Source organism: Corvus brachyrhynchos, unplaced genomic scaffold, assembly GCF_000691975.1.
Source record: "Corvus brachyrhynchos isolate BGI_N302 unplaced genomic scaffold, ASM69197v1 scaffold101, whole genome shotgun sequence".
In the NCBI taxonomy this organism is placed as follows: Eukaryota; Metazoa; Chordata; class Aves; order Passeriformes; family Corvidae; genus Corvus; species Corvus brachyrhynchos.
This window is the reverse complement of record NW_008237239.1, coordinates 22288998-22316895: the sequence shown is the minus strand read 5'-3', so window position 1 is coordinate 22316895 and position 27898 is coordinate 22288998. Positions and strand designations below refer to the sequence as shown.

At 37.6% G+C, this 27898-nt stretch overlaps 1 protein-coding gene across 13 annotated transcripts in view; it reads right to left on the bottom strand.

The window, feature by feature from the left end:
* Positions 1 to 27898, bottom strand: part of CDC42BPA (CDC42 binding protein kinase alpha) — a 184512-nt gene that overhangs the window by 114598 nt on the left and 42016 nt on the right. For all 13 annotated transcript variants that reach the window (XM_017730140.1, XM_017730150.1, XM_017730145.1 and 10 more), the window contains 2 exons: positions 10404 to 10495; positions 4242 to 4325 (listed from right to left, as the gene is read on the bottom strand). In XM_017730140.1, the coding sequence (XP_017585629.1) occupies positions 4242 to 4325; positions 10404 to 10495 (176 nt within the window). The remainder of the gene's footprint in view (positions 1 to 4241; positions 4326 to 10403; positions 10496 to 27898) is intronic.

Genomic DNA, 27898 nt, shown 5'->3' with positions numbered 1-27898 from the left:
TTATATTCAGGGGGAAAAAAATCCAAAATGCCTGTCAGTTAAAAAGCCATTTATTACACTATCCACACAAGACAAAATATAAAAAAAAATAGATATGAGAAGAGCCCACCTTCTTCAAATTTAAACAGTTATACCTCTCTGTACTGTTAAGTGAGGCAAAGGGATAAATAAGCTGCTGCTTCCCATTGTCTAAAATGTCAAAATCTTGAAGTATCAATAATGACAGAATAGCAGTGTATGATTAAGAAAAACAATAAATAATGGCATTAGGTAACTGTAACTGCACGAGGAGTCAGAGAGCTGGAATCTGGAGTCTTGTGTCATTGTTTTTATCTCATCATGCTGTTGTCCTAGCTTTACACTTGAGTTTCCATATAAGCAAGGTTCTTTTCATTTGAAAGTAGCTGCCAATAACTCCATGTAGTCATCATTTGACAATCATTAACCACTTGGGGTTTTCTCCACACCCCTTGCTCAGGAAAAGCTGGGAGAAGTGAATATTGCTCTTGCCAGATATAAGCTGTTGATCAGACATCCCAAGAGGTTTCCTCTCAATATACTGGAAAGAAAAACAGGAGGCAAGAGGTGCCTTCAAATCAAGTGAAACAGAGGAGGAACAAGAACTGCCAACAAATGTTTTAATTGTGAAACACAGGTTTGTACAAGACAAAAGAAGATTAAATGTGAGGAAAATAACCAAGTGCAAAGCAGCAAGGTATTTAATCCAATGAAGGTCTTGCAACTTGCCCTGAGTAGTGAAAAAAATACCTCAGCCGAAACAACTTTGCAGAATGACAGACAAAAGTGACCAAACAGATGTAAAGCCAAAAAAGAAACTATAGCAAAGAAATCCTATAAACATTTTGAAGGGTGTGAGTTCTGAAGCTAATATCACAAGACAACAAAAGATACCAAATAACAAAGCCAATGCACAATTTTGTTCAGAAAAAAATATGTAAAAGATAGTGCAGAGGAAAGAATAATATTGTATGGGCTCTATTTAGAAGGCAGATGGGGAGTTTGAGAAAAACACAGACCATATTCTATCCAGCACACTCTGCTCTTCACAAAGATGTTTCATCATTTTGAACCTTGCTCTGTCTCTTCCATTTTCGAGACAGCTAAGTTTAAAGGAAATTCAAGCCTTTGCTTTTTATTTTTTCAGTTTGATTTGCAAATCCGATAGGAAAATACCAGAACCCTGGCATAGCTTTTGATGGCTATGAGATTTGGAAAGTGAAGAATGAAAAGTGAAATATCATTTGAAATTGAGCTATGCACAAGAATACATGCAGCAAAAACCGAGCAGAAAGTAACTCCCTCCTCCAAGCAAATAAACCACCACAAGTGCTTTTTTTGGTGAATACAGTGAGTAAGAACAATGCAGACCAGGAAAAATAAAGATGACATACTTTAATCATTGCACAATGCATGAGATAAATCAGTAAAATTTGAGAAAATAGCAAGACATACTTAAAACAAATACCTTCAAAGGTTATTGAATGAAAAATAGACTTGGGGTAGGAGAATGAGTATGGATCATCCTCAGAAGGAAGAAAAGCTGTTTGATGCTTCAGCTTGATTTTTTTCCTTCCTTCTTGACATATTTCAGAAAGAGATAACTATGAACTCTTGTTTTCACAAGGATAAATAACAGGTAGTTTCTCTACTTGTTATGACACAATTCATAGGATTAGTTACTAGAGAGTTTATATAATTCCACTTGTTTTTGCCATGATTTGACAAAAGACTGCGCATTCCTTGAGCACTCCAGACACCCACCTCCGGGCAGCATGCCTAGAGCTGAAGCAACAGCTACTACCACAGTAGATCACAGCTGAGACAGCAACAGCCAGAGTTGAAGTGGTAAAAAAAAAATCCAACAACAACAAAAAGAGACAGTAGCAGTGGTTCTTTTAATTAGTAACATCGCTCAATTAAGCTTTCTTAAAATGAAGCCTTTTTTGTGCCATCCATTATTCTAGCATTACGCTTCATCTTCCCCAGGCAGTCTCCTTGAACTGTTGGCAGAGACCTCCAGAGGTCATCTGATCCAACTCTCTTGTCATAGGAAAGCCAACTCAGTGCAACGGCTGTATCTCTCCTGTTATCGTGGCCTTCAAGCAGCAAAGAATTTGACCTGCTCTGCTGTTTGGTGCTCCTGTCCTCACAGCTCAGAGTCAGCACTTCCTGGGGGTGCTGACTGCTGCCATGCTGCACAGTATTTGTCCTGGTCCCTCCTGAGCCTCATCTGGCACCAGTGTGGCACACGTGTAACTCTAAGTGACTGTCAACGCTCAGGGTAACAGGTCTGGGAGTGTAACAGCAAGATGTCACACACTTCCAGGTACTCCTTGTATCAGTAACGTTCCCAGTTCTACATCCCATCTCAACAGGGACAAGTATTTGGAAGACCTACGCTCTGTGTTATACAAAAAAGAACACCGACTTTGCAACCTGTATCGTTTCATCGTAACAAAGTTTTTGCACTCAGAGTTTGCAGTTGTCAACCTTAATCTGGCATTCTCAAGACTCTTCTGAGTACATACTCCCTTTTTGCTTTTACAAATGACTCCCACTTCCCACACTGTTGATACAGAGATATATGAGCATACAGATCTATCTAAATGCTCGTCTTGTGTTTTTGGACTGTGCGGTTTTCCTGTGTATCTCAGTGTTAGTGCAGCACACTGCTAACAGAGCCCAAATGGGTCATTTTCCCCATCAGTAGTAAGAAGTGCATTCATGAATGTTTAAAAATGACAGGTTATAGTTGCTGAAGGTCATGCTGTATTATGCATTTTCACTCCAGATGGTTCTCTTTCCACTATATACCCATGGGTTACAAATACATGGAAAAACATAGCTGTAATTCTTTTCAGGCTAACGGTTCAGACTTTCAGAAATTCAGCTGGACCCATGGGAAGAGTATTTTTAATACCTTGCATAGAGAAAAATTTTTGAAACCTATTTATAACTGTATGTTAATGAAAAGGAACAGTTTTCAAACTCACTTTAAAAGGGTACATTTAAAAATAGAGTGGAGCTTTATTCCTGGTCTTTTCTTTTTCACCAAAATAATAAAACTTACAGTAATGACATTTGTCTTGGAGAGAAATACCTCTTTGTATCAAGACTACTGCCAGATTGCTCTTTTTTTGAATGATTTCTGGATAAAAAGGAAACACATTGTGTACATCTAACCCCAATCTGCAAGCCATTTATACTTCTTAATGTGATAACATTTTCATTAAAAGAGACAGGATGTGCACACATCAGAAATTGGCTTTAATTTGTCTGAATACATTTTTTTTAAAGTGTGATGGTTTCCCATTGATCTCATTTCCTACCAAGATGTAATTAAAATATAAATGCGGAAATCAAAATAAACTTGGAAGCAGTTGAACAGCAAGGCAGCCTGAGAGCAGCAAAGTTGAGGTCTCAAATAAAAACTATGTATTTATGAGTGTATTTTTAGTATGCACAGATGAAGAATTTCAAAGCAAATTAGAGAGTTAGATACATTTTCCATCTAAAATTAATACACAAGTATTCAGGTGTAGACTGCATGTTATAAGCTTCCTTTCAAAGGAATCCAGGGAAATATATCAAGGACTTCATGAAGAGCAGAGTTGTATAATGAAGGTAGGCAGCTAAGGCAAAAGCAAGGCTGCTAAAAGAGCTGTTCCACCTTTTTCACACACAAAATGGACTCCAGCTTTAATGAGGCACTTTTTTTCCCGTATTTTTGCAGATGAACGTTTTTAGGAAACATGCACTCAAATTAATTTGAAACTTTTATCTTTCTGATTTTTCAGTCTACTAATTGGGCCTTGACTAAGTTCCACCTACTGATAAACTAATAAGTTTGATGAGCTATGGCTCAGCAATTACCTTTTTATAGCTCAGTAACTACCTTCCATCATGGAAAATACTTGCTACAGACTACATTCCCAACTGGAATAAATGCATTAAAAGATCGCTTGTGTAGTTGGTAATTCTTGGGCAATTACAGAAAAGACCTAATGTCAAAAACATCCAGCCCCACATAAGTCAAGATTCCAGGCCATTTTAACCCTTCTGATGAATTGCTTTAAGCTTATGTAATATTAATCTTTTACTGTCAGTAAACAGTGAAGCACCTCCTCCATCCCTCTAATACACACAGAGCCTTGTGGACATTTGTGACAATTCAGTAGAGTAAGAGGGGGCACAATCATGGAAAACATTACTGATCTTACTTCAGCTCTCTTCAGCATCTCCCACTTATTAAGTATCTTCATGGCAAAAACCTTATCTGCATTTTTCAGTTTTACTACTGCAACCTGGAAAAGAGAAATGAAAGATAAATAAGTTACAACACGGAAATGCAGATTGTTTCCATTTTTACATAACCTTGCAGTTTTGGAGGTTCTTTCCTGAGTGTTCTGGACACATTTTTACTATCAACACAATACTACACCATCAAGAGAGAAACACCACAACGGTAAAGGAAAATTCCAAGCCTATTGTAAGCTGTCATTCTGTATCACACTTTCCCTATGTATAATTTTTTCTAGGTGACCATGAATGTAAAACTGGTATTTCTCAACATCACACTTCTTGCTCTATCATGCTGTCATGAAACTCTCTGGCCCTATGCTTTATATTCCTGGGCTTCAGTCCTACACACTAATTAAACTCTAGAGCCCTCAAGAAAAGGTAATGGCATAGCAGATTCTAAGTCAAGATAAAATAGTGTCTCTTTGGTTTTAAACACAAAACTGTAGATTTGCCATAAAACAACTTCCACTCTTGTCTGAAATAATGCACTAGATTTTCTTCAAAGATAGTATGACTTCACAGTTTTCCACCTGAAGTCCAACGAGCTCTTTATCATGTCTGTTTTAAGTAGCAGGGAAACAGCGAAATGCACAATTTCTAGAGAAGTAAAACTTAATAAAACAAGCCTGCCCAGCTGCCCCTCCTCCCCTCATAGTTTCTGAAACATTAGATGCCATAGGCCTCTGTAATAATAAATTAACAAAGTTCACTGACACCATCCTTTTCTGAGAATATTAGTTTTGTTTAGCTAGAAATATAAGCTAACATAGAATATTTTTAGGAAAGAGGGAGGGAAGAAGTTTACACAAACTTGTTTCCATAGTTCAGGCTTCCTTGGGCATGGAAAGCTCAGTGTTTTAACCAAAATGGGTATGGAAGTGCCACGAACTCAAAGCTGCTGATCACAATTAGACCAGCATCATCATCCCAACTATAGAAAAGTTCAACAATCACTGCATTTTAACAGCCATTCTCCAACTATCCTATTCTGTCTCTTCCCTTTCAAAGAAATCTTAAAGCTAAAACAGATAAAAGTTTATTTCTGTGTGCATCTGGTTACAAACCAACATGCTGTCACACAGATTATCATCATCTTCATCCTGCAGGCCAGTGACAAAAAAATATGAAGGTTGATTCCTACATTCCTTTCACCTCTTTCATAATCAGTAAACCAGCAATGTGTGAAGACAGGGATAACAGAAAAAAAAATACAGGATCAGACAGTTTGAAGAAAGTGTCATGCGAACCTCTTTCAACCATCTTCAAATGTGTCATCACCTGCAACAGCTTCACGAACAAGCAAAAGCACAGGTTAAAGGACTGCAATACTCTGCTGTCTAAACCAACATGTATCTCACAGAGTAGCTCTTGCCTAGCTACAGATTCACAGCCCAAGCAGCTGCCACTTCCCACATGGGCATTATCAGCCCTGCTCTTGACACTGCTGCCTTCTGGGGTTGCAGGGGGAGGGAGTGGCTGGGAGATAAAAGGAGGAGATAAGACAGAAAGGTACTACATTTATTTGTTTAAACTAGTTTATGGACTGAAATTTTTAAAGGTTACCTCACATGAGGTTCAAGTTCAGATTTGGTAATCCCTCAAGGAACCTTCAGATTTGAAACACAAAAATGGATTATTACTTTAGCCTATAATAATTTTAATTCATAAAGAATGTGTGCTCTGCTGTACACAGTAAGCCAAGACTGAGAATCACAATTTTTTTTTTAGAGAAAGATGAATCCTCTGCAGTGACACACAGCCCAGAGCATGGATTTGATCTTGATTATCCTTTTGCTTTACTAGCTAAATCTAAGTTAGAAGCTCTGGCAAGCCATTATCTGTATCAACTTCTAGTGAGAAATGGCAGGAGGAGAAAGCCTTGACATTGCACCACAGCATTCACACTATAACCTACTTAACTTGGGTGACAGGGACACCCCAATGATGCTGCCTGTGGTATGAAGCTACAATGCCGTTGTGCCCAAAAGACCTTTAAGGGTTTTGGGACTCTTGCAGGGACAAATTAAAAGGCTATTCTAGCTGCTGCTGCCCAGCATGGAAAGTAAGTTTTCCCCACCATTAAACACTGGAGTAGAGGCAGCCAGAGGCGTAAGACAATACAAGTATTTCAAGGCCAATTTCAGGATTTCATTTCTTGCCTGTAGCATGCTCAGTGCAAGGATGTGTTATTCTGCAAAGGACTTGGTCATTGACAGACACACAGTAACTGCACAGCTGCCTGAATTTGCAGTCTCCTATTCAGCATTCACTTGGACACAACTGCAAGAGCTACAGCACTGCCTTTGGCGAAGATTTGGAACGCAGGCCTTCTGTGGCATGAACAAGGGCTTGGTACCTTCTGCGAATGTGTAGCAGCATTGAAGAGTGACTAAAGAACAAAAACAGACTCGTGTTTACCAGCTGTGTTTACAATCAGTCAGAAGCTTTTAGTCTGTGAAAGCCATTAATGTTATTCCATATCAATAACCACCACACACAAAAGATCACAGACACCATTGCCATCTTTCTGCAATCACAGCATGTTTTTGGGGGTATCTCAGTGCTTTACGAAAGTAAATTCTAAAATGCTTATTCCAAGACTGTGAAAGTAAAACCTGACAGTTCAGCAATGAGCAGACTGGTGCAGTTTGTAATTGTAACAAAAAAATTCTGAATCACGATTACAAACATATACACAGAGTATTTACACAGAGTGTTTACATATACACAGAGTATTTACTACCTACACAAAGGCACAAATACAGTTTTGTTCTGATCTTTTCTCTTCCCCAGTGAAGCTGTCAAAGAGCAAAGAAAGGGTAATCATTCCTGTCCTAGTGATCCTCAAGTATCTTGCTACTGGAACTTCTTAAAATTAGACTTTTTAAAGGACGGGGGTTTTTTAAATTTTATTTTCCTGTGAGCAGCCCAAAAAAATATGATTGGTATGTGCTGATATAAACATCTTGGTTTAGTCAGAAACGGAGATTCTTCCTATTCTTCCAATCATTTTTCGTATTTCCCACAAACAGCAGTATAGTTTGGCATTCTGTCAGACATCTTCTGCCCCAAGCTTGACTACTTGTCTCTATGGTATTTGTCTGCACTTTTCCTTTGCTTAAAAAGCAGTAGCCTTATACAGAAAAAAATCTAAACCAGAAGCCATTAAAACTGAAATGAAAAGAAAAAGAAGAACAATAAAAGTAGAAAAGAAGATTCAACACTGGTTTCCTTGTCCAGCAAGAACAAGCAGACAAGAAAGAATGTTACTGGTTCATAACTGTATGACAAAATTTAGGAGTAACTAGCTCATTCTCGAGCTACAAAATTAATTCTCTTCAAAATATCAACAATTTAACAACCTAATATTTTCTAGCATAAGCATACACTGAATTTTTTTTTTTTAAGCTAGAATAGAACCAACTGAAAATTTTGGTATTAGAGCTTTCACTAAGCTGCTCTTTTATACTGCTGAGGGACACCACCAAGAGCTGTTGCCCAGTTGCTTCACCTTTCCTAGCAGTGTTTTTAAAGTCTTCGTGTTTTGCGTTAGGTTTTCCAAACCATGCTGCTCAAAGCCAGCACAATGAAACACTTGAAGCCCACATTATTAATTTTACCATGATAATCCTGCTCCTCCCCCAAACGAAACATCTGTGTTTTCTAAAGACAGCACTCTTACATAAAATTGCAAATAAGTAAATGTATGCATGCAGAGGGAAGGGGCATGTGAATAATGTGACAAAAAGGAAGCCTTCTCAGAAAGCAGAAGAAAGGATAAGGGGAAAAACAAAACTAGGCACAATGAATTCTTACAGTTTAAACTACTTTTTCTCTGCATTAAACTTGTAAAAACAAAGTGGGAAATATTTCTTGACTATGCAAATTGAAGAAATTGAGTAGCGTAAAATCAAAATAAGAAAAAGTCTGAGACCGTGCCAAAGAAAACTTGCACTAACTTTGTAGTCTACAGAATTTCAGAATTATGTTGATTCAGGAGACAAAAATTACCCCTCCCAGTAACCTAGAGCAACCTTGGTCTCATTTATAGATTGCTGGAAAGAAAATACATTCTTTCAGATTTCTTAATCTGTCTCAGTAAATACAAGTATTGTGCAATTTAATATTAATATAGTTTTTTGTGGTTTAAGTAGCAGTAAAATTTGGTGGTCCTTTTTTCACTCTTCCTCAGATATTTAATGGTTATTTTACAGGAAAATTAGCAATTTCATATAGAACTTCTTAGACAAATGTCTGTGTAGAACTTGTCTTTGCTAAGCTAGCAAGACATATATCCTTCCAAATATGTATTAACCCCCACTTTAAGAACATAGAAAGCCAAACATCTTCACTGAAAGAACTTCAGTTTTCCCCTTCCTGAAGATTTTGACAATTTAATAGAGTCATGCTATCTTCCTCAGATAAGGAATTAGAAAGAAACACTGTTCCTAGAGGAGGAGAACTAACCAATTACACAGACTGTCCCCAGAAGAAGATGGGGAAAGTTACATTCTCACTGTTCATGGGATGATTCACCACAAAGAACTTCCTGAGAAAGAACGACGGTTTCTTTGCGGTTTAGCTGCTGTGGAGTTTGATGCTGATTTAGCAGACAAAAATGACTTCTCTTAAAAACACAATATAAGGCAGGTTTTGTGTATGATCCTTCCGACAAGAAAGCACCAACATCAGCGATTTTTTCTTATATTTAACACAGTCTGTACATGAACTCAGCTGCAACTCCTATGGTAGCACTGACCAGGGCTAATCTTTTAAGCAGACGTGTTTACGTCAAAATGGAGATTGCAACATTCTCTGTGGCAGAGGTTTAGACTGAATATAAATTATCCATGAGTAACTTCAGCCATCAGTCTCCTTCATATAGAAGGTTTACTCCAGATGGAGCAAAACCAAGAGTGATAAAGCAGCTAAATAACTTTTTTTTGTTATTTTTACAGCTGCCCAATGATTATATTTGCACATAGGGATTGGAGTATGTAGTGACACGCACTACAGTAAAAATTCCTCTTCCTTACATACTACCTACAGGAGTCTACTCTTCCATAATCACAGACTAGCAAAGACTGATTTTCACACAAGATGCAAATATGCAAGTGAATCTGAGAACAACTCTCCTCTGTCACATGCCAGAGCCTCCAGAAATCCTCTCCTATCAAGCAGAACTTCCATCTCCAAAGGCAATGAAGACTTTGATCAGAAAAGTCTTATTCTCTGGGTTTCAGTTCACATGTATTTTCAGGCAGTATGGAGTACCTCCTGCAGAAGCTTTACACACTTATCCACATCTGCAGTGTATTTGGGTATGAAAAACTCAAGGCACTGTTGTACATTAGATTGCTCCTCCTACAGTGTCCTGCGTGAAAAACAAAGCTCATGCACCCAAAAGAATTAAGAAAAATGGGGCAGAAAGCTAACACTTTTAATTTAAAGTTTCCTTGACCTAGTGATCAACAGACTTGTCTGGCAACTTCAAATAAGACAGAGCTTTATCAGGAGCAGCAAAAAATTGTATAGTTTGATAGTAGCAGGTGACTACTGAAAAAGAAAATAACATCTGCTACAGTCCTTAAAAGAAATACAGGAAAAATGTTCTAACATTCATTAAAATAGGAGACTAAATGACAGAAAGAGAGAGATTTCTCTATGTTATTGGAATGTCAGTATCAATATTTGGCTATTTAAGCTGCAAAAACTACTTTCAGACTATACAGTTATTAGGAAAATTAGAAATTATTAGATCTCTATACCATCAGCCTCCTCCACCTCCTGACCAGAAAGAATTAGTCAAGCAAATGATTTATCCTCAGACAGCTGAAACATGGTCTCTTAATCCATGTGAATCTGCCTTCTCTGAAAATTCACAAGACTTAGAAAGAGCTGCCAAAGTATGTATATATCAAGATGTACTTGTATCAAACATTAGGTGGGCCTATAATATCCATTATGGCTAAATAATGTAAAAACCTGTACATCAGTGTATTGTTATTAACAGTCTCTCCTCACTGCTGCAGGTTTGCAAGAGAATTACTCAAACCCTTCCACATCCTTCTCACACATACCTCCCCAAAGGCTCCTCGACCAATCACCTTCAGAATCTCAAAATCTTCTTTATGTAGTCGCATCTGTTTCACTTTAGATGTAAAAGGTTTGGCTGAAACAAAGGGGAAAAAAAAGAATCATTTTAAAAAAACCAAAAAACAACCCACACAAAAATCACAAAACAAGGTAACAGTAACACAAAATAGATGAAATCAGAGCCCTAAAAACAATGGATCATTTTGCTTATATACCTATACATCTTAAAGGAATACAAGGAAGTTTAAAGCTAGAAATAACGAAGTAAGAACTAAGTCCAAATGGCTGTGAGAAAAAGGTTTATGAAGTAAGCTTGCTTTTGCCTTTTTTTAATTTAAAAAAAATGTAGTCAAGCTGACTATATTTTTCCACAGCTTTTGAGTTCACAGACATGCACTGCATCTGTGCTGTATAACTCTGGTTGCAAAAGCAAAACATAATAAAATGAGCTCACTTTGGACAATATTAATTTATTTGCCAATCAGCCAAACAATACTGTATTCAATAAAAAATTAAAATGGTGATGAATGGTAAGTGGAAGGACAATATTATTGGCCTACACAATGTATTATGCAGTGTTTTTTGAAAACTACTTCTTCAACACATGGAACACTTAATAGTCAATTCTTGGGTTTGGAAGGAAGAACAGTTGCACTCAAGACATTATTAACACATTCACTGAAAAAGCTGAATATAATTTCAACTTAAGCTTCATTTCCCTCTTCTTTTCCCCCTCTTTTATAATATATTTGAAAACAGTAAGAAAAATAATGTATTGTATTCCAGAAAGGTAAAACCCCAGCACTGTTTGCAGTAAAACAGTCTCAGGAGGACTATTCCCCTCTTTCAGCCCCATTTAGCACTACAACCAACCAGTCCTGGTTCATTAATACATGCTCTCTGCATGCATGCAAAACATCCAAGTTACTGATAACTCTACATCAAAACCTACACAACAATACACTTGGTAAAAAAAACAAAACAAAACAAAACAAACTTGAAGTAATTTAGCAGGAAAAGGAGATCTTTATAAAATTATTGTTTTAAAAGCATGTTTAATACTTTACACAAATGAAATCTTATTACTAAAACAGAAACTTCAGTAAATATGGTTCACAAAAGACAGTTCGATAATCCATACTGGGATGGGTCTCAGGAACATGAAGTTCAATTTCTGGCTCAAAGGCAGTCTAGCTCAATGATCCCAAACAAGCCACTAGAGATACTGCACCCAGTTTCACATCTATGAAACAGGGACAGTATTTTTGTAACAGACAAGGCACTGACCATCACATTCCTGAATCACAATAAAAACCAAAAAAGCACATTGTAAAGACACCATTTTACAAGGCCCATTAAAACCTTACTAGCTTGTGCTTTCAGGGTACAGGGGCCCATCTATGTCCATTTCTCTCTCTACAGAGGCTGATGGAATCAGTGCAGCTTTATTTGCAGGGAAGAGTTGTAACAGGCATCATATTGCAGAACAGTTTGTTCAGAATAACATTTCTAAGCAGAAATGGGGAACAGTTTTCAAAAGCTCCAAAAGCAAATGACCCTAAGTAAGAACCAAGTTAAATATACCTAGACAATGTGTAAGAAACCAAATTTGGGTTCTCCTAGAATTCAATATTTTCTCTTTCTAACGATATGAAATAATCCTGCTAAAAACCACTATTATAATAATCAATTCAATATAGAATTTTAATATTAACATGCAGGCCTTCAGGCACTATCGCATCCTTGTCCAAAAGCCTACTGCCTTCTATTCAGCAAAGCAATTTTATAAGCTTGAGACACAAGCTACCTGTAGTATTAATACTTAAAACCCCAGTATGAATACTTAAAAACTTTTCATCCTAGTCCTTAAAGTAGCTTTGTAAACCATATCTGAACAACAATGATACAAGAATGCAGAGACTTATGTTTATAATGTATATATATATATGCAGCACACCGCCGGTAACATGAGAAGTACAATGGATGAAAGCCTTTAAAAATCTCAGTGGTTCCAAAGTCTGAACTTGGTCTCTTTTTTCTAAAATACTCAGACACCAGGAATCAATTCTCTACCAGGAATTACATCTGTTCTAACTACAGGAATATCAGCTTATGATTAAGAAAACCCAGCACTGGGTCCAAATAGTAAAGATGCAGCCATATAACACTGAGATTTTCACTTTAGTTGATACTTCTACTTTACATTCATAATAACTTTATTCAAAATACTGAATTATAAAATTAAAATAAAAATTTGTATTACATTTTAAATACTTCTAAAATGTACTTTAAACAGAAATATATTATTCAAGTTCAGAGAGGTTCCCCAAACTTTCAATTAATCTTTTATTCCTTTAAAAGAAAGGTCTTGCAATAGAAAAAGTGATAAGAAAATGTACTGCCTTACTTGGATAGCCTGAGCTGTGCTACACTAAGTGACTGAACACAAATATTAATACTACTGACAAATACTACTGAACAAATTAAAACAAGCCATTAGAGCCTTTTAACCTGAAAAACAACTGATTGAAAACAAACATGTAGTTCTCAACTTCAACATTTTTTGACCATTATAGGCCTGGCTAGAGTACAAGGCACAATTTCTTGCTAACGAGCAACAGCATAGCTGTTTAAACCACAAAGCTCTTCCTCACTTTATATTGCAAGGAAAGGCCTGTCATTCTTTAATTATTACATGCTGAAATCTTCCAGGGTTCCCATAGGGACACTGGAAAAATAAACATCACTATAACTACTTCAGTAAAATAAAGACGACAAAAATAGGTTTGGAGTAGGTTAAATGATTTGTAGTATCAGCATTAGTGGAAAAGTCTGTAAAACCTCCCTCCTCTTTAACTTTTTTATCACCTCTAGCAGAGACATCAACGTAGAGCCAAGCAGCTAAGATAGTGCCCCAGGGGGGGGAAAAAAAAAAAAAAAGGGAAAACAAAAAATGTAAAGAAGAATTGCCCTAGGAATGTGCTCCAAATAGCTCGTTCCAAAAAAGGTCAATTTGCTTTATCATCAACGTTGTTTGTCTGCTGTGCAAACATCTGCTGCTCTTGTGGCAACAGCAATGTTAAGTATAGAAAACTTGGCCTGGCCTGGAAGGCCTCTCTCCAGACAGCGTTCCATCCATCCAGCCTTCCAGACTAGGAGGTTAACAGGCAGACCTTTTGCAACCAGTCTGGCAGTGTCCTACAAGCCTTACAGAGAGAGCAAACTGTCAGGCCAGGGAATTTCAAAACAGTGTGCTCCAAGGGGTCCCTGAAAAGCAGCTTTGCAGGTGCACAGCCCTCATGTACACCCCCATCTCCCTAAACAGAATCAGCACAAAAGTTAACAGAAAACAACACCCTCTTTTTCAGCGGAGCTGCCATTTCCTTCTTGGCTGATACCACAGTGACACACTTTCTTAGCAGATTTTTGAGAGCTAGAGGCAGTATGGGCATTTCCTTTGGTGCTTCATTCAGCCTACAGAAATACACAGAGGCATAGCTGATTTTTTTCCACACACATACCCCTTTTCAATGTTGCTAGCCACGTGTGATACAGATTAGGGAGCAGCAGTTGGCTGTGCCTAAGAGAACTCTTCCTCCTCCAAATGAGGGGTAAGTGTGGGCAGCCTGTCTGCTGCCTCCTCCTGCTGGTTTTCAACTCAGCAAGAACTGGAAGTTCCTTAAAAAAACCTTTCAAATTTGCCAGTATTTTCTCTGTGGCCACATGATGAAAAGTCATACACAATGTTCGTGGAGGAGGCTGCTCTGAAAAATATTCTATGTTATCAATCTCTGTGGAGGAGGTGGAGAGGTAAGACTTGACCTATAAAAATTGTTCTGTAAAAACACTTGGCCACTCCACCTGGCCAGCACTTCCGATCTCACCCTACCTGGGAAAACTGCACCACCACCCTCTTGGCAAGATTCCTTGCACTTATTCAACCAATTACCCATGGCAAGAAAAACAATCTCCCAATTCGCCCTCAGGACAACCAATGTACTGATGCAGTAAGCTAAGCTGCATTTTCAAACAAGGTGAACCTGTCATGACTATTCCTTCAACTTACTTAAGTTTCTGTGGGTCTTTCCCCACACTTTATGCTCCAGCCATTCATTCCATTTATGCTTATAATGCATACAAACAATAGAATTCTGTAAAGGGAGAACACTACAAGTGTTAGAAATTGAGATTTTTTCCAGTTGAAATTTAACCAGAATTCCATCAGAAGTATCATGTTAAACACATAGAAAAACACTCAGGAGGACTCTAGCTGCCAAGCCAGGCATGCAGAGGAATATATGTTCTACCCCCTGGCCCTGGAAAGCAGGATTTTATTATAATTACAACAACCATCCAGCAGAAGAGAGGCAAAACAATGGGCTCTGCAGTAGTGACACTGAGCTTCAACAGTGTGTTTATCATATTTACAGTGGGGAAGCAGTTACCAGCATTACTTACATCATATTTAATACTAAGGGGGTTATCTCTTAGACTCTTGGAGATAAAAGTCCACCTTCCAAAGAGCTGACACAGGGATGGCAGTGACATGGTTGATAGCCCAATACAGTTTAGTATCACGATTACACCAAATGACATCAAAATAGTAAAACAGCTGTATTGGATGCTTTATTAGCAAAGTTGGTTTCATGCTCCTGCTCCTCCTCTCTCTAGCTCCAAGTTTCTGTCTGCAGAGCTTGGGCAGGGCTAGCCCTGGAATTCAGATTTTCCCAGGCTAACCTGCTGGCAGGTTCCTTCTTCTCAATACAGTTTAGTATCACGATTACACCAAATGACATCAAAATAGTAAAACAGCTGTATTGGATGCTTTATTAGCAAAGTTGGTTTCATGCTCCTGCTCCTCCTCTCTCTAGCTCCAAGTTTCTGTCTGCAGAGCTTGGGCAGGGCTAGCCCTGGAATTCAGATTTTCCCAGGCTAACCTGCTGGCAGGTTCCTTCTTCCCCCCCCCCCGCCAGTGCCCCTCTCCCTCCCCAGCACAGCACTGAAGGGAACCAGGGGTGCTGCAGGCATGGGTTGAAATTGAACCCAAGTGAGATGAAGATTGTTAAATAAAGTGCTGCAGACCTGGAGCAGCAATTGGGAATGTGTCCTCACAACTGATTTAAACAGAAAATAAAATGTAACAGGACAGTGTTCAGGAATTCCTCTTGGCATCTCGCTGTTGCTGTATTTGCTTTTGGATAAACAGGCTGACTAACTCTGCCAAGAGTGAAGACTGTACCCTTGACTGACAGGCTGCAGTAAGATAACCGTATCCTATTTCCCAAAGGAATTACAAAACATGCTTCCTTAGTGATCCAGGTATCCCACAGCAAACCCAGACTTCTGCCCACTGCACTGTTCAATGTAAAATGCCATGTCAAGCCAAAGGTATAGAAATTAAAAACTGTATCCATCAGAATTGTCAACAACAATGGTGAAAGTTCATTCTGAAGGAAATAGTTTGGGAAAGAAAACAACCACCACAGGAAACTAGTTGCTTGCCATTTCAAGACAAAACCCCCTCTGCTTCACTAGCTAAAAGTATTTATTAAAATACATACAGAGCTCCCCCATGCAAATGAGAAAAAACACATAATCTAAGAGATTGTCACTTAACTGAATACCAAAAGGCTCTCTAATTCTTCCTAGTGCTGTCTTTGCCCCTCCCCCCCCAAAATTCAACCAACCCAACAAAAAACCCCACCACAAACCCAAAGCAGAATAATATATTGACAGCTCTATTTTTTACAAGCATTCTGCAGTTTTGAAATTTCTGTTAAATTCCTGAAAGGAACTTTACAAGTGTTTCTACTTTACAGGCTCAATTTGAACCTAAAGTATTTATTTTCCAGTGGCTTCTATCAGCTGTGATTATGAAATGTGTAAATAGCATTTTTGAGTTAAGACAGACCATCACCAAAGCTTTCAAAAAACTCCAGAAAGGAGGTGTGAGAGAAAACTACTCCCAAAATAAACAGTATTTCTCAAAACAAAGGGGAAGTCATTGACAATCGGCAAGGCAGAGCTGCTTAAAGCATAACTTGAGAGGAGATGGAAAAGAAATCTCTCCTCTCCACCCACCTAAGGTTGGCAGAACAGCCAAGAAAGCTTTGTTGCAGTTTCTGCCAACTCTCTGGAGGAAATTGGGGTGAAACACTGTAATCAACAACGATAGCAGCTGAACCACAGAACATTAGTCAATGCAATGTAAAAAATAAAAGCCACAAATACCCTTCTCAGTTTTAACAGTCAAGATTCAGTTTTCACTCCCTCAGAACATTTTTAACATGTTTTCCCTGATGAACAGTTAAGTGCCAACATCTCTAAGCACAAGTTAAGAATCTGGCATTTTCCAGGAATGAGAAGCATGTCCAGAAATTCCTGTACTATGGTATAGAAAGACACAATATTCTGGATCCTACTGTGTTTGCATCAAGGTCAAGTAGAGACCATCCAGACATCTTTGGCTACAGCTACCACAAAATATTCTTCAACGGGAACTTTAAAATCAGGGAGAAAAATAAAATATCTTTCCCAAACATATTAGAGTAGTTCTGGTTTTTCCTTCCCCAGACTCAGACGAAAAATAATCCCTGTGTTCACAAAACACCCACTGCAGATCTGGACACTTCCATACCACATCAAGATATGGCCATTATTTTTTTATATTACCATTCTTTCTCGTCCCAAGAATTTCAGTAAACCACCCTATGTTTAAATATTATTGTACTAGCAGCAAAGTGAAATATTGAACTTTAATTCATCCTGCTGTGGATTGGAACTCTGAAGCAAGACTTAACTGGCTGTGCTACAAGACTCCTGTTCCACCTATTAAAGAGGGTGGAAATGCTCTGGGAGCAAACCAAGAGCAGACAGGAAGAAAGTTTTGTGGTATTTAAAAACCCTGAAAGGCTAAAACAAAGGAGAAGGAAGAAGGTGGCCTTACACTTTATGAAGCAGAACGCTGCTTCAACTCTGTCCCTCATGCTGTCCCAGAGCTGGAAACAAGTCAATTAAAATCACACTTCCAACAGTCAAGCTTAAACTTCACATTCCCCAATATCTGACACGTAACTCAATATGCTGGTATTTGACTGCCAAAAAAATGCTGGACGTTTCAGCTGTAAATAAAATCAACCAGACCTGTGTTTAGAATTACTAAATGATATGAAAAATCAAAATAAACCAGGCATCAAAAATGAATACTTTAAACAGAATTCTTAGTTCTTCAAAGCATTACTTTTTGTTATGTAAAGAAGATATAACACCTTCTAGTCTGACTAGGCTCTTGAAAAAGAGCTGTATGTGGAACACCGTGTGTTGATGAATATCAGAGAAAAAAACCCAAATATTGTGCAATAAGAGAGCATGTAACCACACTTCAATGAGGGAGGGGGGAAAAAAGAAAAGGGGAAGAAGAATGTGTCAAGTACCAGCACTCCACTCTGAAGACCAGCTACTGTTATAACCACAACTAAGGCCTGAAAAATGTACTCTCTCAAAGTTGTGGAGGTATCAATAATTTCGTCATTTCCTTTGTTCTGCATTTATGTTTTTACACCCTTAATTAAAGAATTGTTCAATACCTATTTGATTTATAATCTACATAATCCTCTCAGTTAAAATATAGAAATGAACCCTCTCTAGAAATTCTGGTGCATGTTGTACTAAACCAGAAATTTTTTACCAGAAGAAAGCCAGCAATTTTGGTCCACTAACAGAATCCCTGCTCAGCTCCCAGGTATTTCACAGCCTTGCAGAAGTCTCCATTTCGGAAGGTACAGAAAGAAGGATTTTAAGGGATACTGCCTTACACTCCCTTCTCTTGCCTCCCTTTCACCTCAGAATCCTAATTAAAAGAAAATATCTATATAAAGCAAATATACTGAGGTGAAACATTTGGTATTTTTTTGCTGATACTGAGAGTCTCATTACATCTTACAAGAGCAACTAACATTACAAATTTTTGCTTTTGAGGAGAAAAAAAGCTGTAAAAGCTCTGTAAAACTTAAAGCACTTTTAATCTCTCTTAATTAATTAAAGGATATGCTCTAATCCTTGTGAGAAGGGGAGTGAGCAGACTCCACAAACTTTCCTCCCCTGAAATGACTCACTTGTGTAGCCATATATTCTTAGCATACACTTACACTTAGAACTTGTCAAAATGCACACCTGTCAAGTCTCATGCAGCACACAAATCATTTGAGTCCCGTCTCTCACTCCTCCACTACGGTGCTTTTCCCCCCAAATTCTCTGCACATCCCTGCAGACACTTCCCACCAAGCTGCAAGGGCCTCAGGAGGACAGTAATGCAGCCAAACCCAAACCAGCAGGTAAATTCTTCTTCAGGATGTCACAGGCAGTGCCCACAGTATGAACATGTACCAACACACCTTGTTTTTAAGAGCATGGCATAAACCAGCTCATAAGCACTTCATTTACTGTGGGTTTCACTGACACTTGTTTCTATTTGCATTGCAACACAGCTCAAAAGCCCCATGCAGAGCTAGAGGACCTGTACAAATGCACACAATTACACTCCTATTTCTGCCCTTATAGACAATATCTGAAATGAAAATGTTATATAAAGTCCTGCATTCATGACATTAAACTAAATTTCAAATATTATAGTAAAGTTAAAATTCAGAAAAGCAAAACCAACTTCGATAGAATGTATGTCAAACGGAAATATTAAAAACTATACTGAGTTGCAACTTGGTGTTGTGAGAAGGAATTTTGCTTAGATTAAAATAAGACTCATCTCCACAACTGCTTTTTATTGAAATTTCGAGTTTCCAGTCACAAAAGAAGAAGAGGCACCTTTCCTATGTCCACCTGAACATATGTCCAGGTGGAAATTGCTCCACCTGGACAGCTTAAGCTCCTGTTCCACCCATACCTCACACCATTTTAAATGCCCTCACCCTGTATTATTTGTACTGTAAGGACTGCCAGCTACTCATTTGTTGCTCCTCATATTTCAAGCTGGGTAATCCAATTGAACATGTATATAATTGTTTGGTTTTTTTGCATTGACACAAGGACAAAAAGGCTGTAATTCAAAATTAAGTCACGTTTCAAGAACTGTTCTTAGTTTTGTGACATTTCAGGGAATTACAATGTCAACAGCAGCCCTTTATTACACAAACCACACTCCTTAAAAGTCTTCAAAGATCCTAGAACTTCAGCGCTCTTTCAGAGTTACCTTAAAACTAATGCAATTAAAATAAAAAAATAATTAATCATTTGAAAGTTCAGTACCATTAGGATGTAAATTGCCCGTAATAAATTTGATTTGGCCCACTTGAGAATAAAGACCATATCATAAAGCTTAAGTACCTGACTGTGCACCAGATCCGGCACTTTATTTCTCAACTACAATCATCTTCACTTTCTTCCTGATTAAGTGATCACTGTAAAATAATGCTGATTAAGATATTTTTATTTTGACCGCACTTCACCTCATGGCAATTTTAATCATTTTATCTTCAATGCAGCTGAATCACTAAAACATGTTGCTTCTGCAAAAAAGATCAACCATCCCCATCAATATAAATCAAACTTTCAAGAGAATCTTCATTTTGAAGAAGACAAATACATTTCCCAACACCTGTAACCAACCTACAATAAACATTTTCTGTAAGCAGGAAGTTCCTACATAAACCACATTTATCTGTGAGCACACATGCACATGTCAAGAGATTCTTTTTTCCTTTGATCCACACCTTCTTTGTATCACCAAGGCTGCAGTAAGGAGTAATTCTGGAACACAGAGGATGGATTTAATTATTTATGAAACCAAAGAGAAACTTGCACTTATTTTTTAGTAAGTATCTTGGTTCTGGCTTTAGGCACCCTTAATGCTTATATTACCTGAACATGAAATGTTTTCAAACCACCCTTTCAGGGTATCTTGCTTCAAGCTGACCTTTTAGAACTCCTAATGAATCTGGTGAAGGGATTCACTAATGGTGCATCTGAACTGACTTTTGTGCTACTGAGCACATCACTTATTTCAGTATCCCTGTCAATGACAAGTCAGAAATAAGAGCGACCTCAAATCCATGGACTCATACATGCACGTATTTGCAAGGCTGAGCCTGAATTAAGAGTCATCTTTGAGTATTTTTATAAGAAGATACAATTATTTGGTTTTATTTATCAACTTAAGATCAAAAGAGGAGGCAGCAAGTGAAATTACCAATCTTTCTATAAAAGATTGGTTCAGTTTCAAACTATAAACTAACCAAAAAGAACAATTAGGCTCAATACAAACTGTTCATCTTCAAATTCCAGACATATTTTCAAAATTTTGTCAGCTTTTTTCCCCAAATACAGACAGGAAAGATGGTCAAATTATATGAATTTGACATACTGGAGAAGAGATGTTTTGCAAACCGGGATCCAAAATACATAAAACATCCACTGAATTCTGAAAATTCTTTGAATGCTTTTACCCAAGTTTTATCACAAAAGTCTTGTTTACTAGAAACTTAAAAGGAAAAGTCATGGCAAGATATAGTACACACAAACAAGTTTGAGATAAGTAATGGGATAATTCAGAAGTTGGATACATTTTCAGAAGAGTACAGAACAAAAATTCTTTAATTTCTAAAAAATAGCAGCAGCTTTAAGGAGAGAGTCATTTAGTTACCTCAATAAATCAACCACACTTCAGAAGAAGGTAACATACAAAAATTTTACTTAGTGCTTATAATTTTTAAAAATTATCCATCTGGACACTTCATAAAAATGCTCAAATGGAAACTTCACTCTAGTAAAAACAGATTCCAGAGAAGTAAGACATTTTGCAAATATAAATCATAATTAAGTCATAAGCAAAACGAATGCCAGAAATTAATTACTCTTCACTCTGAAATTAGTTTATAGAAGGTTTGTTCTATGAAAAAAGTACTTGCAGGGATGTAAATTCATAGCTCACATTTTTACAAATGTCTTGTTCCACATACCACAAAGGAGCAAGTTAAGAAGTAGTTCACAGTAAAATGTAAGCAAACTAATGTTTATTTTTGGCATGGATAATTTATGTTCCACATGATATGACAAAACCCATTTTGCTAATTATTTCATCATTGTTCCCTGTTCAGCAAGAGTTCTCAGTTCAAACACCTGGTCATGACACCTCTTCTTCCTCTAGACTTGAGCAATATATTAAATTAGTGAAAGCTTGAACAACAATGTGAAAGATGGTCAAAACTTTCTCTGAATTCTGTGAATTTTTAACACCTTTCCATAGGAAGACAGTACCAACATGCTGCTACTGAAAATGAAGCTTAAGTGTAATGAAGCAACAAATAAGTATACGGAATTAGTTATATCTGAAGGTATGGGTCATAAGTGCACCCATCCATACAGTTAACAAACAGGGCTTGTTACCTTTAAACCCTTTTTGGTAAGTGAGTCTAGTCCCAGGTCAAAGCTAGATCACTTCCATTACAACACAGTGGTGCACTTCCAACCTGTTACAAAAAACATGAGATGTGTAACATCTCCCTTCCCACAGTCTGAACGCTCAGGGGTTTTTCTGATCTCAAATCCTTAGCAAAGCGCAGCAGCTCCTGCCCTCATTAACACCTATTTTTAGATTGTTAGTCTGTATTTACTCAGAACTTAGCACAAAGCATTCCTATTAGTTTTAGCTTGGTTTCACAACATAAAAAAAAAAAAAAAAGTTGCTCTTTTTCAAATTCTCTAGTTATATCTTAGTAAATAAAACTGATTTCTCAAACTAATGTCAAACATAAGGGGAAAATGAGCATTCAAATGGAATACATGCAAGAATTCCAAATCCATTTCCCCCAACAACTGTGACTGAACTTATCTACAATTTATGCCTTTTCATACCTATCTATACATTGCCAACTTTCTACTCTATATTAATATTTCTTTCCACCTAAATCTTTATTTATCATAAAAATGTAATATGCAACCGATTGTTTGAATACTCTCAGTTTATCTCAAAGTGCATTCAAAAACCAACTGTACAGTAAAAAACCACACACCTGGAAAACCTGAATTCAATCCGGATATGGTAACTACTGTAAGCTGCTTTAGGAATATTCATTCAGAGGAAATGAGCTGCTTATCTAGCTGCCAAAATGGAAAGGACTCCTTCATACAATAAGGTATTTTGGGGATTATTTTCTTGTTATTTTTCAAATAATGATGGCATATAAATTAAAAATTTTATATCCAACAGCAAACGGAAGGCTGGTGTTTACAATAGGCATTGTGTACATAGTCCATAAAAAGCAAACAAACCAGAAGGGCAGAATGCAGTACTTACAAAGACCTGTAACAGAGGTGGTATTCAGAAACATCTGCATTTCATCCTCTAGATTTACAACTGCTCTCAGATAGATGTGGGTTTATAATTAAATTAATGATTTTGACTAAGCATCATCACCACCACCACCAAGATCTGTTACACATAAACATACATGAATTGCTGTCAGGAAGATGACACAGATTGGGAAGAAGCATCACTCCTGCAGTCACAGCGTGTGAGTCGGCATCCAGGCATCCTCCCACCTTCTACCCTTCACCTGACTTGAATCAGATATAACTCAGTGGAAGATGTTTCAAAGACAATTCACCTTTTGCATGCTCTGCAAAGGTAGGTGGGTGGCAGAAGGGACTCCTAAACCCACACAGCCTACAACAGCACCCCCCTTACTTCCTAATCCCAAGGCAACAACCTGGGAACCAGCCACAGGAGTGGGAGCAGACATCTGCCCACACAGGTGCTGTAATTGTGACAAAACCTTTAACTCAGGGACTCCAGTCAAGCACAAGGCACCATTAACAAAATATCAAGTTTTATTACTCACTTCTGCTCATAAAATTACTTCTGAGGGTTTGTTATTTTCCTGTTTTCTTTTTTTTTTTTTTAATCAAGAGTCTGTGAGACTCTGTGGAACCAGAAGATACAACTGCATGAACACTGAGTATTCCCTCAACATCTTTTAGCAAACAGATAAATATACAAATATTTTGCATAAAGTTTGAGCAACTCCAAAGGTAACAAATTCTGCTTTATTATTTCTTCTGACATACAGCTATAGAAAAGATGATTCACAGGAAAGTGAGATCTCACTCTATAAAGCTGAGAAATCTTTTTCTAGAAACCTGACATCCCACAGAGTATTTCTCCAAGGAAAATAATTTAATACACATTAATTTTAGAAATTACTGCAATTGGTTTTCAACATGTCTTGGGCCCAAGTCCTCAGAAGAATGCAAACATTTAACTTCTGTTGACATCAACAGGACACCTGTGACTGCATAACTGTGAACTCCCATGCAAACTGCCAACTTCAGACAAGATGGAATTACAGAGCTGTGAAATTTACTTGTGTACACAAGGGCTCATTACAAAGAAAAGGAAAAGAAAGGACACTTCAGAGAATGAGAATCAAGTATGCCCTTGTATACTTAGAAAGATGTCCAAGTCCATAAAAAGGGATTAATGAATATACACAACACCCTCAACCTCCACACTTCTCTTTTTGTTTGTACTTCATTTCAATCTTTACTTAATTTACACAGAGGGTTAGACAAACTACAATGAGCATTTTGATATGATATATCATCAGAAATGTTCAATATATTTACTTTCTTGCTTTTAAAAAGGTTGTGATTGTTTCCTGATTTAACAAAACAGGTATTTATATACATTTAACCACAAAGGTCTCACCTTCCAATGATAACGTAATTTGAACTTTATATATAAAAAGATCATGTATTAGTGTGAGTTTAGTTGTGTATGTTAACAACTACCACCTCTTCATGTCTTGTTTCTGTAAAGTTACTTGGAGCTAAGTTTAAAATGAAATTACTTTCCTATAGTTTCTGAGTATTTCCAAGTACATCTCTTGTACCTTTTCACCAAACATAAACTTACCCACCTAACTTACAATGAAGCTGTTGGCATCTTCAATATCAAAACTCATCCAAAATCAAGCTTTCTCAGATGACTTCTAAAACCCTTGCTAAAGTTCTTTCTACTGGAGTCAGACACTGCATGTTCTAGTCATTATGAGCTTTCCCTAGCTGGAATTTTTTGTCCCCTCCCTGTGTTTTCTGCATCAGCCACGGTACAGTGCCTCCCCTCTATGTGTTAATCCACAAAGGACCAATATTCACTGCAGAGATAAATCTTACTGCTTTCTCCCTTATAAATTTCAAATAATGAACCTCTCAGTACTATTTCAAATGTCAACCGCATCTCTGGCACAACACAACTGCTAATTTAAATCAACTATGTCTGTGTGTGAGAAAGAATGGAAAACGCATTTGTTTTAACCCAATACTAGCACTTGATTTAATTCATGCTCAAAGATGGTAGCACCAATATAATCACTATAAAACCTGCAGAGATAAACTTTTCATCTATACTGTGTTAAAATAGTTCTTTACAAACCTCAGGATAAGTGAATGCCTTTTCCTTAAAATTCTTCTGGATCTCAAGAAAAATCCAGCTCGAACTGGAGAAACTGTGACTGTCAGTAACTTGGGTTGCTAGCCATTGAAACAGACAACACTTGCTTTAGCTTCTCCTCACTCTTACCAGTTGGCAGTACAACTTGCCCAGGCTCCATCTGTTAAGATAAGAGCTACTCATGCTGCAGTGTTTTCCCCAGTTACAATTATTTTGGAACAAATGTGAATTCAGTATTTGTGGAAGTTACTGGACTGACAGTATTTGCTGTCTGAAATAAGGGCAGGGCAGGTTTCCCACCATGCACTGACCAATATGCCAGATCTGAGAGACATTCCTACAGATAAAGGCATTTCAGATTTTTTGAGCTTAACCAAATCACAAATATCTCTGCTGATGTCAATAAAAAGATTAAATAAACAAGAAAATGCATTAGATACACTTCAGTCAGCAAGACCTAATGAAATTTACTCCCAAGGGCTTGAGGAAGTAAGGAAAATAATTTCTGACTCATTAGATATTCTAGTCAAGAACACACAGAGAATGAGCACAGCTCCAGAAGATCTAATATGAACAACAACAACAAAAAAGACTTTTCATTTTTGTAAAATCTAAATTCCACATCCAAACCCACCTCCTGACTATGTCTGTCCTCCAGCCTGAAAGCACAGTGGCAAAATTCAAGCTTCACAGATGAGTGGCACTGCAGGATGTCAACAGGTTACTGAAATTAGCAGTCTAATCACCAGGGGAATAAAAAATGTACACTCTCCAGCTGAAAGGCAACCTATTAACTTCCAACCGTGTACAGTGAAGAACAGTGGGTGGGCTGAAATTTTCTTACAGTGAGCTGAACCCCGGTAAGCAAACAAGCTGCTGCACTCAAAATGAAGAAACAGTGACAAGGAAATTACAATATAGGTAAGCGGAGGTGTTACAACCAAGCCTGCTCCTCATCTGTCCTCTTTCCATGACTGTCCATGATAATAGGGAATAGTTTGTGTTAACTAACCAAAAAATTTATATCTATATAATAGATATCGAATGTATGTAAGTGTGTGTACCCTCACACAAATATAAATAAATATATTCCACATATAGATGTGTATTCCACTAAATGGAAATTTCCACAAGAAGGGCTTACCTGTAGGTAACACCAAGTCTCTTAAACCAGTTCATGCCTCCAAACAATCTCAACAAAAAGGATCACAAAGGGAGAAAAAAATTTCAAATTTAGATGCCTTATTGAGTGGCACCATCTGTTTTCTATGGGAGATGAAGGGAATAGCTTGAAACCACCCTGATAGCTGTTGGAGGAACAACATAGCAGAGCATAAGCAATCCAGAAGGATGCTGGAATGAGCTGATAATAACTTCCTTCTCCAAGTGATAGAGGAGCCAAGAAGTGCTATTAATGGTGTTGTGGCTCAACCCCAGCCAGCAACCAAGACCTTCTTCTCACCTAGAAGGAGGGGCTGGTGGGGAATGTGAAATTCAAGGGCACCCTTGGCTGCAGGGACAATGGAATGGTGGAGTTTGAGATCCTTTAAACAGTATATGGATACTTTTTTAGTAAGAAAAAAACCTAAAACCTTCTTCTGAAATGTTCCTTTCTCTCATAGAACCACCTAAATTCCTATGAATCTTAATACAATTACATAGCCAGATGAAGATATTTATACATAAGTTACAGAATCCTCTGCTAGAAAAGTAATAAGGAAATAAAAAAAACCCATAACAAAACAACAGATATGTCAGCAGACCTAGGAATGAGGGCAGCATTCAACAAGGTCCTCTGCTTTATAAGGCCCCATTTGAACCCAAGCACAGTGAAAGCAATTTTGAAGCACTCTAAATAGACTTCTACCCTTCAGCCTGAATTGTGGTCTGTGGAGTGAAGGAAGTGTAAGTTTATCCCAGACACATCCAAATTCCTGTGGCCCAGGCTCTGTGCAGATATGAGAGCACCATCAGAAGAAATCAAGAAAACCAACACCCAAACATATTTCAACGCCTGGCCCCAAACTCAGCAGACAACAGCAGCCCTGGTGCGCTGACAAAACAAGAAAAAAAATTTTTGTGCAGTATTAGAACTGCTTGTTGTCTTCAGCAGATGCCATCCCTGTGTTTCCACAGCAGATAAGAAGTACGCCTCACCTGCTGCAGAGCTACAGCAGAGATGAATAGAAAGAAAAATATCAGATTTTAGGGTTTGATGGGGTATTTTAAATACAGGTTTAGCTGTAAGTTGGAAATGTAAGCAGAAGGTAACAAAGATAACAAACAGAACCACAACCTAACAACCGAGATCCCAAGTTTTCAACTTAATTCTGAAGGAAGCAGGAAATAGAGGTACAACAAAGCATCTTTTTTTTTGTAATGGAACATGCCACATTGTTTTCTGGACACCAAAACTTCAATTCAATGTCACCACTAGTGACTTGTATCTGTTCTTAGAGGACCTAGTACATCTGAAATGCTGCAAGGGCATGTGGTGGTCAGGAAATAAGTATCAGTGGAGAACCTAATAGGATATGGTGAAAGTGACACAAAAGAGCATTATAATGCCATTATGCTGAACAGAGACAAACAAAACTCTACAATATATTAGATGTTTAACAATGTTTATGGGGAAATCCAAAGAACAGTTGAGACCCTTGTGCTACGTCCAACTTTTAGAAGACAAATAACTCAGACTACAGCTGTAAAACAACAATGGACATTCCCAAGTTTGAATGTCTACACAATCGCAAACAAGCTTACTGTATCTGAAAGAAATAATTTTTGTATCTACTTAGTATTATCTTCTTTAGATTTAAAACGAGTCTGTAAGTTAGACATTTTCTTGAAAGATTATGAACTGTTTCTGAAAATACCACTGATTTAAATACCAAAGATTACAGATTTAAAGAAAATGTAAATATAATTGCCCAGACACCACACACAAGAATTTCCTAATTACTAGCAGTAACTTTTACTTCATTCCAAAAACTAACCAGTACCTCACAGAATATTGAC